The sequence below is a fragment of the Stenella coeruleoalba genome, assembly GCF_951394435.1.
Source record: "Stenella coeruleoalba genome assembly, chromosome: 16".
In the NCBI taxonomy this organism is placed as follows: domain Eukaryota; kingdom Metazoa; phylum Chordata; class Mammalia; order Artiodactyla; family Delphinidae; genus Stenella; species Stenella coeruleoalba.
Genome location: NC_137162.1, coordinates 63108061 through 63119868, shown reverse-complemented (window position 1 = coordinate 63119868; position 11808 = coordinate 63108061). Strand labels below are relative to the sequence as shown.

The following is an 11808-nucleotide window of genomic DNA, read 5'->3' as shown; positions in this document are numbered from 1 at the left end:
TTTTTTTTTGTTGTTTTTTGCGGTACGCGGGCCTCTCACTGTTGTGGCCTCTCCCGTTGCGGAACACAGGCTCTGGACGCGCAGGCTCAGCGGCCATGGCTCACGGGCCCAGACGCTCCGCGGCATGTGGGATCCTCCCGGACCGGGACACGAACCCGTGTCCCCTGCATCGGCAGGCAGACTCTCAACCACTGTGCCACCAGGGAAGCCCGTGCCTCCTATTCTTTTTTTTTTTTTCATCTTTATTGGAGTATAATTGCTTTACAATGGTGTGTTAGTTTCTGCTTTATAACAAAGTGAATCAGTTATACATATACATATGTTCCCATGTCTGTTCCCTCTTGCGTCTCCCTCCCTCCCACCCTCCCTATCCCACCCCTCCAGGTGGTCACAAAGCACTGAGCTGATCTCCCTGCCGTGCCTCCTATTCTTAAATTGCTACTTCCCAGAGGTGACATCTTCTGCCGTTTATAGTTTCTCATGGACACTTTCATAAGTTGTATTTGAATATATGTATCCTTTTTAAATAAGTTGGATCATTCTATACATTCTCTCTGCACCTTTCCTTTTTTAACGTAAAGACATGTTTTTGAGATCTTTCCGTATAAGCATATATCGATCTATCTCATTCTTTTCATAGGTGCATGATATCCCAGTGCATGAATGTAGAAGAGTATTTTTTTATTTTTCCCATTATAAGATATGCTTATTGTAGAGAAATCCAGAAAATATAGAAAAGTAATCACTTATAGTACCTCTACTCAAAGGAAACCAATATTAACATATTGATATATTTTCTTTGTGTTACACATTTTTTTTCACTTTTTTTTTTTTTTTTTTTTTGCGCGGTACGCGGGCCTCTCACTGTTGTGGCCTCTCCCGTTGCGGAGCACAGGCTCCGGACGCGCAGGCTCAGCGGCCATAGCTCACGAGCCCAGCCGCTCCGCGGCACGTGGGATCTTCCCGGACCGGGGCACGAACCCATGTCCCCTGCATCGGCAGGCGGACTCTCAACCACTGCGCCACCAGGGAAGCCCTTTTTTTCACATTTTTAACATTGTTTTCATAATATGAATATAATTTTGAACTCTGCTATTCAGAAAAGGAATTTCTTTTAAAATTGTTACCTTCTCAGTTTGAAAAACCACCATAATCCAGATGTTAGGTAGTTTGCCCTCACCCAAGCACAGACTGATTTTCATTTTCTCTTTAGATTCTTACTGAGGTTTAAGCTATGAGACTGGTTTTCAAAAACTTCCATGTTTGCTCTCAAGAAGGCTTTCCTTAGTCACAATTTAAATTTATAATGAGGTTGTATAACTTGGTGTTTGTGTTTGAGTGAACAGATTTTTTTCTTTGCTTAACCGGTAACCTAGCCATATGTCTTTGTGTAGATGAAATTATATTTCTGTTACTCAGTTTAATTATGATTATTGTTAATGCTTCTTTGACATTTTAATTATATATATTAATTGTGTTACAGTTAGCTCTGGGTTCATCAAGCAAATGTGTGGTCATTTCTGAGTTACTGATTTCACTCATTAAAATGTTTCTTATTCAGAACGTATCAGTGTAAAGTGCTTATTTGTTTTAGGCATTGCAATTCCATCTCAAGATATTCTCTATACCACTCTGGGAACTCTCATTAAAGAAAGGAAGATTTATCACACTGGAGAAGGATACTTCATAGTTACTCCTCAGACTTACTTCATTACAAATACAAACCCCCAAGAAAATAAGAGAGTCCTATCAGATGAAAGTCCCCGGATGCCAACTTCCATTACATACCTGGTGAACGTGGAAAGCTGTGCAGACCTAGCCAAAGAAAATGCGGCCCCCATATCCCATTGTCATTCTTGCCAGTGTTTCCATGATGTGTGCACTCAGTATATACAGGAACCACCAGCTGCTGCAGAAGTGACTAGAAAATGCCAGAAAGGTCTTAGGGAATCCAAACCTTTGGTACAGAATCGAACAGTTTCAGTGTCTGAGGAGAATCGCGTCTGTGACAGCGCCAAACCTTTACCATTCACAAAAGACAGAGAAAAAGCCAAGAAATTTGGCTTTAGCCTCTTCTGGCGCAGTATATCCCGAAAGGAGAAGTCCAGAACAGAGCACAGCAGTTTCTCTGCCCAGTTCCCACCAGAAGAATGGCCCGTCCGAGATGAAGATAACTTGGACAATATCCCTCGAGACATTGAACATGAGATAATCAAACGAATTAATCCCATTTTAACTGTTGACAACTTAATCAAACATACTGTCATAATGCAAAAATACGAAGAACAGAAAAAATATAATAGCCAGGGCACTTCCACTTATATGCTGACACTCAGGCATAAGTATCCTTCAAAAGTGGGAGTTAAGAAAAGTCAGGGCCGGTCTGTAAAGCCTCGAAGGCGGGGCCATTCACATAGAGATAGAGACAAAGCCAGGAGTCAGGGAAGTGGGCCTCAGCCAGGAAGCATTAGGCTGGAGAAACACCCCAAGCTCCCTGCTACACAGCCCACCCCCGGAATTGAAAGCCCTAATGAAGTAGAGCTTCAGAAACCACTTGGTGAGAATCCATCAGTGCTAGGTTCCCATTTGATTTACAAAAAGCGGATCAGTAATCCTTTCCAGGGTTTCTCTCACCGAAGGAGCCCAATAACCAAAGAGCACAACATCCAGAAGATCGGTGATCTGAAACCCAGTCAGATTGGACCAAAGGGAAAGCCTTTCCAAAGGGCGAGGTCTTTGGATTCCTCAAGAATCTTTGAGAGTGAAGCCAAACAGTCATACAGTGAACAATGTAATGATAAACTGAGAGCAGAATCCATTTATGTGAATCACTCTACTGTCAAACCTATCAGTGATGACTTTAGAGATTACCTCTTCAATTACTCTCAGTGTGGTGTTTTGCAAAATGATAGTAAATGCTGTTCCTTCAGGGAAAGCACGTTGAGACGTGATGTGTATGGTGGAGAAAATGAGGCAATCCCTGAAGTCTCGAGGAAAAGCTACTCTCATTTTGACACATTAGAAGAGACAAAAGAAACACAGCATGTCCTGCCATCACAAGGTTCCTCTTCTTTAGACCAAGCATCCTCTGCTCGTAGATCAGTTGATGAAACAATACACCAGTTCCAAAATCTTGGTCTTTTGGATTACCCAGTTGGTACAAACCATTTGAGACAACCTGAGAGACAAGACAGAGACTCAGAGGAAACTCTGATGAGAAAGGCATTTATCCAGGAAGCAGAGACTGTGAGTCTAGAAAATGAAGGACTTTCTGATGACGACCAGGCCTTGTATCAGAATGAAGCAGATGATGAGGATGGGGCCTGCAGTTCATTGTATCTAGATGAGGATGACTTTTCTGAGAATGACGACTTAATTCAAATGCTGCCTGGCCACATTCAAGTTTCCTTTCCAGGGGGAAACAAGTGGAATCATTTAGGAAAACGAAAGGTGACCGAAAGGTCTCTGACTGAGTACAATAGCAACATACAGAGGTTTGAGCCTCTGGTGCTCAAAGGAAATGAACATTACAAGCCCACTGGGTTGCTTACTAATCCCGGTGAAAGCCAAAAACCTAATCTCTCTGCTGAAAACTGTGTCCTCAATTTAGGGATCCAGTCTGGTTTTGACTATGAAAAGGAACCCAGTATAGCTAAATGTGTACAGGCCTCAGCACCTGCTGATGGAAGTATATTTGATTACTACGGCACAAGGAAAAGTGCTTCAGAGGCTGAAACCCTACAAGACCCTGTTGGTGACACAGGAAAGAAACCAGCCACCTGGAGTCAGAGTGCTCAGAATCAGGAAATGAGAAAACAGTTCACACACAAGTTAGAACTGTTCAACACTTCGCATATGCCAGTGTTGGCTCAGGACGTCCAACCTGAACATAGTCACTTGGAAGGAACCGAAAATCAGAGCATGGCAGGAGATAGTGGAATAGATTCTCCACGGTAAGTGCACATAGAAGTGATTGGCCACTATCCCACAGGAATTATTAAAATCAAGGGCATATTGAGTTACCTTGTGGGAGACTCCTGAATAAATTTTTTATAATGATACAAGTCTACCAGCCTTTACTGAATAAGTTGTATGAAGTTACAATGAAACCTCTTATATAATAGGATAGAGTTCATTTTTAATGTGAACCAAGATTTGACTGTTCCACTACTACTAAATCTTGAATTATTTCTAAAAATAGGAAGGGACTACCATAAACCAAGCACTTCCTGAACTGAAGGTTGGAAAGTTTTCACTTATATTCCTGGTTCTACACAGGTTGAGATAGAGATGTGGCTACTTTCCACTAATATTTTCCATGCCAGTTTGTTTAAATAACATTGTTCAGCATATAAAAGTAATTTGGTCATAATAGAACATTTAAAGTACTGAAAAGTAGTTTTTTAAAAACATCTATAGTCACCCTACCATCTAGATATTTTTAAAAATCTTTTTATATTTGGTGTATTTATACTTTGGTCTGAACATATTGAATCTATATATTTTGTCTGTTGAGCTCATACTGTAGTTACTATTTTGCATGTTGCTTTTTTCAGTAGAATATAATGAACATTCCCCCATGTTATTAAATAGTTTTCTAAAAAGTCATCTTAAAATTTGGCATATATCTTCATTAGTTTTTTTATTATATAAAATTATTGTGTACCTCTTTTTTAAACAGTAATATAGAAATGTAAAAAGTAAAACTGGTAGTCTCCATTCCCTAGCCTTTTCCATTCCTATTCCGTAGAGGTGACCTAAATATTGTTAACAGTTCGGCGTATATTCTTTCAGACTTTTTCCCTTGCATTTATAAATATAATTAATTTCTAACAACAGAGCATACAGAGCTGTGGCTTTCTTTTTCACCTAATTTATCATGGATATCCTGCAATCAGTACATATATATCCTGCTTTTTGGGGGGGCACTGCGCTGTGCAGCTTGCAGGATCTTTGTTCCCCGACCGGGGATTGAACCTGGGTCCTCAGCAGTGAAAGCTCAAGAGTCCTAACCACTGGACCACCAGGGAATTCCCTCCAGCTCATTGTTTTGTTTTTTTTTTGCTGTGCCACGCAGCATGCATGTGGGATCTTAGTTCCCTGACTAGGGATCGAACCCGTGCCCCCTGCAGTGGAAGCATGGAGTCTTAACAACTGGACCGCCAGGGAAGTCCCTTATTTTTTGAAATGGCTGCTTAGTATTCCATTATGTGGACCCTGTTATTTACATAACCATTATTTTCCTTGCTTTGACATTTAGATTGTTCCCAGTTTTTTTGCTATAATAAATCAATCTGCAGTGAATTGTTATTACTAAATGTTTGTGGACATTCCTAATTATTTATAACTTAGGCTAAATTCCTGGAAGTTTGCATTTTTTTAAACACATCTACTTTATTGGGGAACAAGATTTTTTTGCCTGAAACAATAGTTTAATTCATATTAAGTCATTGAAGTATCAAAACATGTTGTCTTTGAGGTAAACAACAGTGTAAACCAATAAGCCATGGGTTCCCTTTTGTTCCTCTCTGGCAAAAACAAAAATAAAACCAAAAACAAACCCAAAACAGATAAGAGAAATTGACATGAATTGAGAATTTAAATTTGAGAAATCTTGAGAAATTTAATTTTTAAAAATTGCTTATAATATGGTTTTCTTGAAAGATTTATAACTATAATCATTAAAGACATTTATAGGAAAAGGGAGGGGAGATAACATTTGGACATCAACTATGTGCCATAATTGGATTAGGATTAGGGAGACAGAGATGAACAAGGTGTTGTTGCTACCTATAGGAAGCTTACAATTTAGCTTAGTTTAGTTGAGGAGACCAACAAACAATAAACAAATTGAACTCAACAACAAAGCATAAACTCTTAATTCCACATCTCTTTGGCAGTTATGAAGAGTGATGGGCTGTGTGGGAAAGATTTATGGAGGACACATTTTTGAGACATCTCTTGATGTAATGGACAGGTGAGGGAGAGGAGGCAAGGTGGGAGAAGGGGAATGTCAAAAACAAAATGCCCAACCAGTAATGTGAGTTGGCTGAAGCAAGGCAGATGTCTTGGATAAGGGACTAACATCGCTTACAGCTCCTAGGAAAGGAACGCTAGTCAATATGAAAAATATTACAGTTGGCTTTTCCTTTCCATATGCTTACTCAAAAAAGAAACAAATTATACAAGAAGATATTGGTCATTTTAGTTGTATAGAAGAGTTTTTCATGGAGCTTATTGTTTCTGCCTAGAATATACTTGATATTGGATCGAGAACAGATGTTCAGAGAATATGAACTTCTTAGAAAGCAGCTGTCAAATAATTGAGTTGCTATTGGGAATCCTTTAAAATGTAAAGAGCACTTGAGATTTTTAAAGGTTAACTTATTTGATAAGTTAGTTCCTGTTAGTAAATGTACTCCTTCAGAGTAACAAATGAAGGTGTTTTGCCTTGGTTAGAAATCCAGGCCCTTTTGAAGGCAATAATTCTGTTACTTTTAATATCTTTAGGACACAGAGTCTGGCATCTAATAACTCAGTCATTTTGGATGGACTAAAAAGAAGACAGAATTTTCTGCAGAATTTTGGAGGCACAAAGAGCAGTCAAACACCCACGTCCAATTCCTTACTACAACTAACTCCAGTCATAAATGTTTAATTCTTTTTTTAAGATTTTTTTTTTCAATGTGGACCATTTTTAAAGTGTTTTATTGAATTTGTTACAACATTGCTTCTGTTGCATGTTTTGGTTTTTTGACCTTGAGGCATGTGGGATCTTAGCTCCCTGAACAGAGATCTAACCCATGCCCCCTGCATTGTAAGGTGAAGTCTTAACCACTGGACCTCCAGGGAAGTCCCATAAATGTTTAATTCTTACTTTTCTTTTGGAAACTTTTTTTTTTTGTAAAAATGTACAGCGTTAATATAGAATGTTTTAATCAACTGAGTTTGTAAGAATTCTCTAAGGCCAAGCATATATGTTATTAACCTCATTACATATTTTGTTGTAGTTACTGGTTTTTTTCCTTTTTTGACATTGGCTTTTTTAAAGCTTATTTTACTATAAATTTATTGGGAATATATAGATTGTTTACAATAAAAAACATGGAATCATTGGTCTTCTTCCAATTAAATGTAATTTAACTTGAATCATCAGACGGACATTCATTAGTTTCTCAAATACATAGGAAGCTAATTTACTACCTAGTAGTGAATTTTTGTACCCACATCAATACCAAGTTCTTACGGTAAGTGGATCTCACCAGATTTCAACACAGAACCCCAGAAAATAGTGTGTTAGGGTTGCATAGATACGTTGTTTGCAACTTAAGTCTTTTATAATCAGAAAGAATTTATATAGATGTGTTGGGTGCAACAAGAATTCCTTCTATCCAGTCATTGCTGCCAAGGATATCCTTTGTGAACAGCTGGAACATGAACAAATGTCTCCACACTATGATTGACTGACAATGTCCAAAATACCCATGGCAGTAGACATATGGCTCAACTGTTTGGTTCCTCCCCACGTTTGAGGCTCTCTCTATAAAATGGCTTTGAGGAGTCAGGATGTTCTCAGATGGTGGAGATAGAAGGGAAGCAGAATGGTTGCAGGACGGCTGTGAGTGAAAGGGAGGTTCTGAATCAGAGATTTAGAGAGAAGATGCAAGATGGCTGGTAGACAATTTTTCTACATTTGATCCACTTCTGTTCGCGATAAGACCTCCGTAGCCTTGCCAGAATTTTTTCTGGCAGGACTTTTCAGACCAAGTAGTGGAATGGTCAGTTCTCTTGGGTTTGGGGAACATGGAACAGTCACGAGTGGTTTCAGCATGTCGGGTAGATGCTAATGCTGATTTCTGGTTGAGGGGATGTTTCTACTAAGAGGTTTCTAAGGATTATCAAAGCCTTAGAGCTCAAGGATGATTGAATAGAGAGAGAGTGCCTCTTTCCAGCTCTCACCATCCAGATAACAGTGAAGGCCAGAATGAAGCTCAGCAGTGTGGAGAGCTGACTCCAGGCCCTGTGGGAGTGCAGAGGAGGGGAGATCAGATGCGCTGCTCTGTTTCATGGTGGTTGCACCACTCATTTCTGACTGTTGGTTTTCAGTGGCTCTGACCAACCTACCGTGGCATTCCAAGATTACCTGTGGTTACAGGGGGCAAAGTACCAAGAAGGGTAATCTGGATAGAAAAGCCTTGTGGGGGAGGCATTGGTTTAAGGGGGGTCTTACAGCTTGGAATCAGTATCAGTGAGTGGAAGTTAGGAGAGAGAAATTTCAGCTTAATATGAAGAACTTCCTATTAGGCAAAACTATCTGAAGATGAAATAGGTGGCTTTGTAAACAGATGAACTTCCTGCTGTTTAGGACATTCAAGCAGAGGCTTGGTGATCCCTTGACCGGTATGTTGCAGAGGTATTTCCAGTACTTTTCTTAAAAGGATGACTGAACTAGATGATTTTGAAGATTCCTCCCAACTGTAAGGTTCTGTGCTTATAAAACTCAGTGAAGGTTATATGTCAAATCTATCCAATTAAAAAAAAGGAAAAAAAAAGATTCATTGAGGATCCTGTGAAGTACTGAACTCACTCAAGATTCCCAAGTTGCTTCCAGTTCTTCATTTCTGCACCGATCCCTGCCAATCCTTGGAAGAATGAGTACCAGCAACTCTTCTGTCTTTGATCTTGGACCTGGACAATTTTCTTAATAGAGTAAGGAATCCAAAGTCTTTTGTGACTCTATCCACCTCAAGGGACCAATGAAATCCATCTAATCTTGCCACCAGATGCATTATGACACTCTCTAAATGTATTAAATGAAGCCTATTATGAAACCAATAAACCTCCCTTCTATAAAACACAACATATGACCACAGGTATTAAAGATGAGTGTGCATATTATTAAATTGTTTGGGAGATTATTCTCTACAATGGGTGACTTGAATTTTTTCCCACTATTTTTGTGTGTGGAAATTTTACTTATTCTCTTTCCCATTGCAGTCTGTTTGCTAAGAGAAAACTGTTCTCTTGAAACAGCATGGTGACCTGAGCTTCGGAGTCAGATAAGTTTAAATCCCAATTCCAACCCTTGGTAGCTGTGTGATGGAGAAAGTTACCAAACTTCTCTATTCATTTTTTTCATCTGTAAAGGATATCTACTTTATAGGATTGTTGTCAGATTTGAGAATAATCTATTGAAAGTGTCCAATGCAGGAGGCACCTATTATTGTTACAAACATATGTGTGTATATTTTTATATATTGATTCACAAAACTTGTCTAATACATGGCCTACTATACAGGTAACCTGTTTTTGCCAGGTTGTCTGGAATTCCTCCATTTAGAGAGTCCTTTAGGTTAAGATTATAGAAAAGTATCGTTAATCAAAATCCAGATATGCCTGGGGGAGGTATTATGCTTTTGGCTAACAAGTTTTCAGTTCATACCTCATGCTATAAATAGGATAAAGTATGCAAAGCATGGGCTGATTGTGGCTACTCATAATGTGAGATCATGTTCATCCTCTTTCATCTGGTATCTCAGATCCCTAGGAATCCTCAGAATAGCTGGCTTCTGCAAACTATTTTCAATATTTCAGAAATCCTAATGGAAATTGTACATTCTCTTTGCTTAACTCCTTGCTACTAAAACATCAGTTTCTTTGCCAATGACTGAAATTACACCTGCTCAGTAATGCAACCCTATCACATGCTGGTGTGACATTGTTAAGCTTCATTTGTATCTTATTCATATATTAGAAGAATGATCATGAATCAATTATTATTAAATGCAATTTAGCAGACAGAATGTTTCAAAGTGTCAGAGCCATGAGGAAAAAACAGAAGAGCCGTAGCAGTGAAAAAATTGGGGATCAACTGTATTTTGAGAACCCATCCTACAGAGCTACCTGAGAAGGCTTTTAAGGAATGGGCAAGACAGACTAGTGCCTAAAGGGAGTGTGGAAGAGAGACATGAGAGTCACGAAACAAGAATGGTGAGGGGATATATCGAAAACAAACTCATGACTATCTTTCTGGCCTCTACAGATCTTTCTCTCAGTTGAAGTCTTAGACACGTGTTCCATTTTTAGCAGTTGAGCAGGTCCTATTTCTTGGGGAATGGTGCCCTCTTCTGGAGTAACTGATGTGACTGTTCCCTTCCACCACTTGATTGAAAAGCATCTACAAAGTAATTGATTAGAGAAACAGACCTCCTCCCTCTATTTAAAAAGCTTTCCCAAATAATTTGAATTAGGAGCTAGATATGCTAAATATTTTCAAAGCTATCTCCTCGCCAACACTGTCAAAACCTGGAGCTAAAAGTAGAAATATAAGTACCTCTGTACATCATCTCTGCTGTACTGTTATATCAGGGGATCCCCCCAGTTTTCCTGAACTATCAGTAGGGAAGGCATTTTTGCCCCCCACTTTACTAACAACACAGGTTTTCGAGTTTAGTTGGCCAAGGTCATGTGGCTAGCAATGGCAGAAACATCGTTCCTGGTCTCTCTTTCATTTTCTTCTTCTTAGTACTCTCCTCACTCTCTGCCCCCAGTATCTCTTGATCGATTTATAGCTGACCCTTAAACTATTTCCATCTCATAACATGATGGTTATGTTATTTAAAAATGATGGTTCAATTCCTCTTGTCACATAAGATTGACATGCAGATGCAAAATGATGGTTCTTTTTACCTTCTACTCTCTATGGAATAAAAATTAAAATCTAGCCCTCTAGGTTTGAGAATGACCAGAGAGAGGCAAGTTTATAAAAAGTCATCTTAAAAAAAAAAGTCATCTTGTTTTTATAGAGTTTAATGAGCCAAAGTGAAAGGCAAGGGAAATCTTTATAGAATGTTGCAACAGACCATCAGATGAGGCACCCCAACTGTCAAATTTTGAGAAAGAAATTATATCAGTGGCTCTGGCAAGATATTTGGAAAACAAAGATGTTCTAATAAGATTACATTTTGAGTTACTTGTACATTTTAATTATTCATGCTACCCCTTCAGGTTCCTCCCATAAATATTTAAAAATAAATTTATTTATTTATTATTTTTGGCTGCATTTGGTCTTCGTTGCTGCGCACGGGCTTTCTCTAGTTGCATCGAACAGGGGCTACTCTTCGTTGCGGTGCGCGGGCTTCTCATTGCGGAGCATGGCTTTTAGGCACACAGGCTTCAGTAGTTGTGGCTCACGAGCTCTCGTTGTGGCGCATGGGCTTAGTTGCTCCGAGGCATGTGGGGTCTTCCCGGACCAGGGCTCAAACCCATGTCCCCTGCATTGGCAGGTGGATTCTTAACCACTGCGCCACCAGGGAAGGCCACCCCCCCAATCAATTTCATCATCAGTATAAATCTCTTGAGACTTATAGGGACCAAATATGAAAAAAAGAATTATTCCATCATCCCCATTCCCAAGTTTTCTAGTTGATGCCCACTGAGAACACATATGTAGTGGTACCCCAATTTTTCAGCTAAGCCACAGTTTGGTCAAGTTACTTATGACTAGGTTTAATTTACACACAGTTGCCCTTTCCACCTGACATAGACAGCAGCCAGTTTTGTTTACATGAGTTTGGTGCTCAGAAAGGTAGGGTTTTTAGAGTGTCCCAAATCACAGAAGGTCATTTAAAAAACACTAGTATACTTATTAGTCTCTTGCCTAGAGCATCTCCCAACAGTCTATAGTCCTTTCCTTTTTCAGACCTGCTGTATGACCTTCGACATAAAAATGAATGCCAAAAATAGTCTTGAGGAGCTAAAACTGTGTTTGATTTTCAACCACAACATACTAACATCTATTCCTATTAT

At 39.3% G+C, this 11808-nt stretch overlaps 1 protein-coding gene across 2 annotated transcripts in view; it reads left to right on the top strand.

Moving 5' to 3' along the window:
* The window catches only part of STOX1 (storkhead box 1), a 50912-nt gene extending 43428 nt beyond the window's left edge, over positions 1-7484 (top strand). For both annotated transcript variants that reach the window (XM_079899204.1, XM_079899205.1), the window contains exons 3-4: positions 1595-3953; positions 6511-7484. In XM_079899204.1, coding sequence (XP_079755330.1) covers positions 1595-3953; positions 6511-6658 — 2507 coding nt within the window. In that variant the 3' untranslated portion in view covers positions 6659-7484. The remainder of the gene's footprint in view (positions 1-1594; positions 3954-6510) is intronic.
* Positions 7485-11808: the final 4324 nt, after the last annotated feature.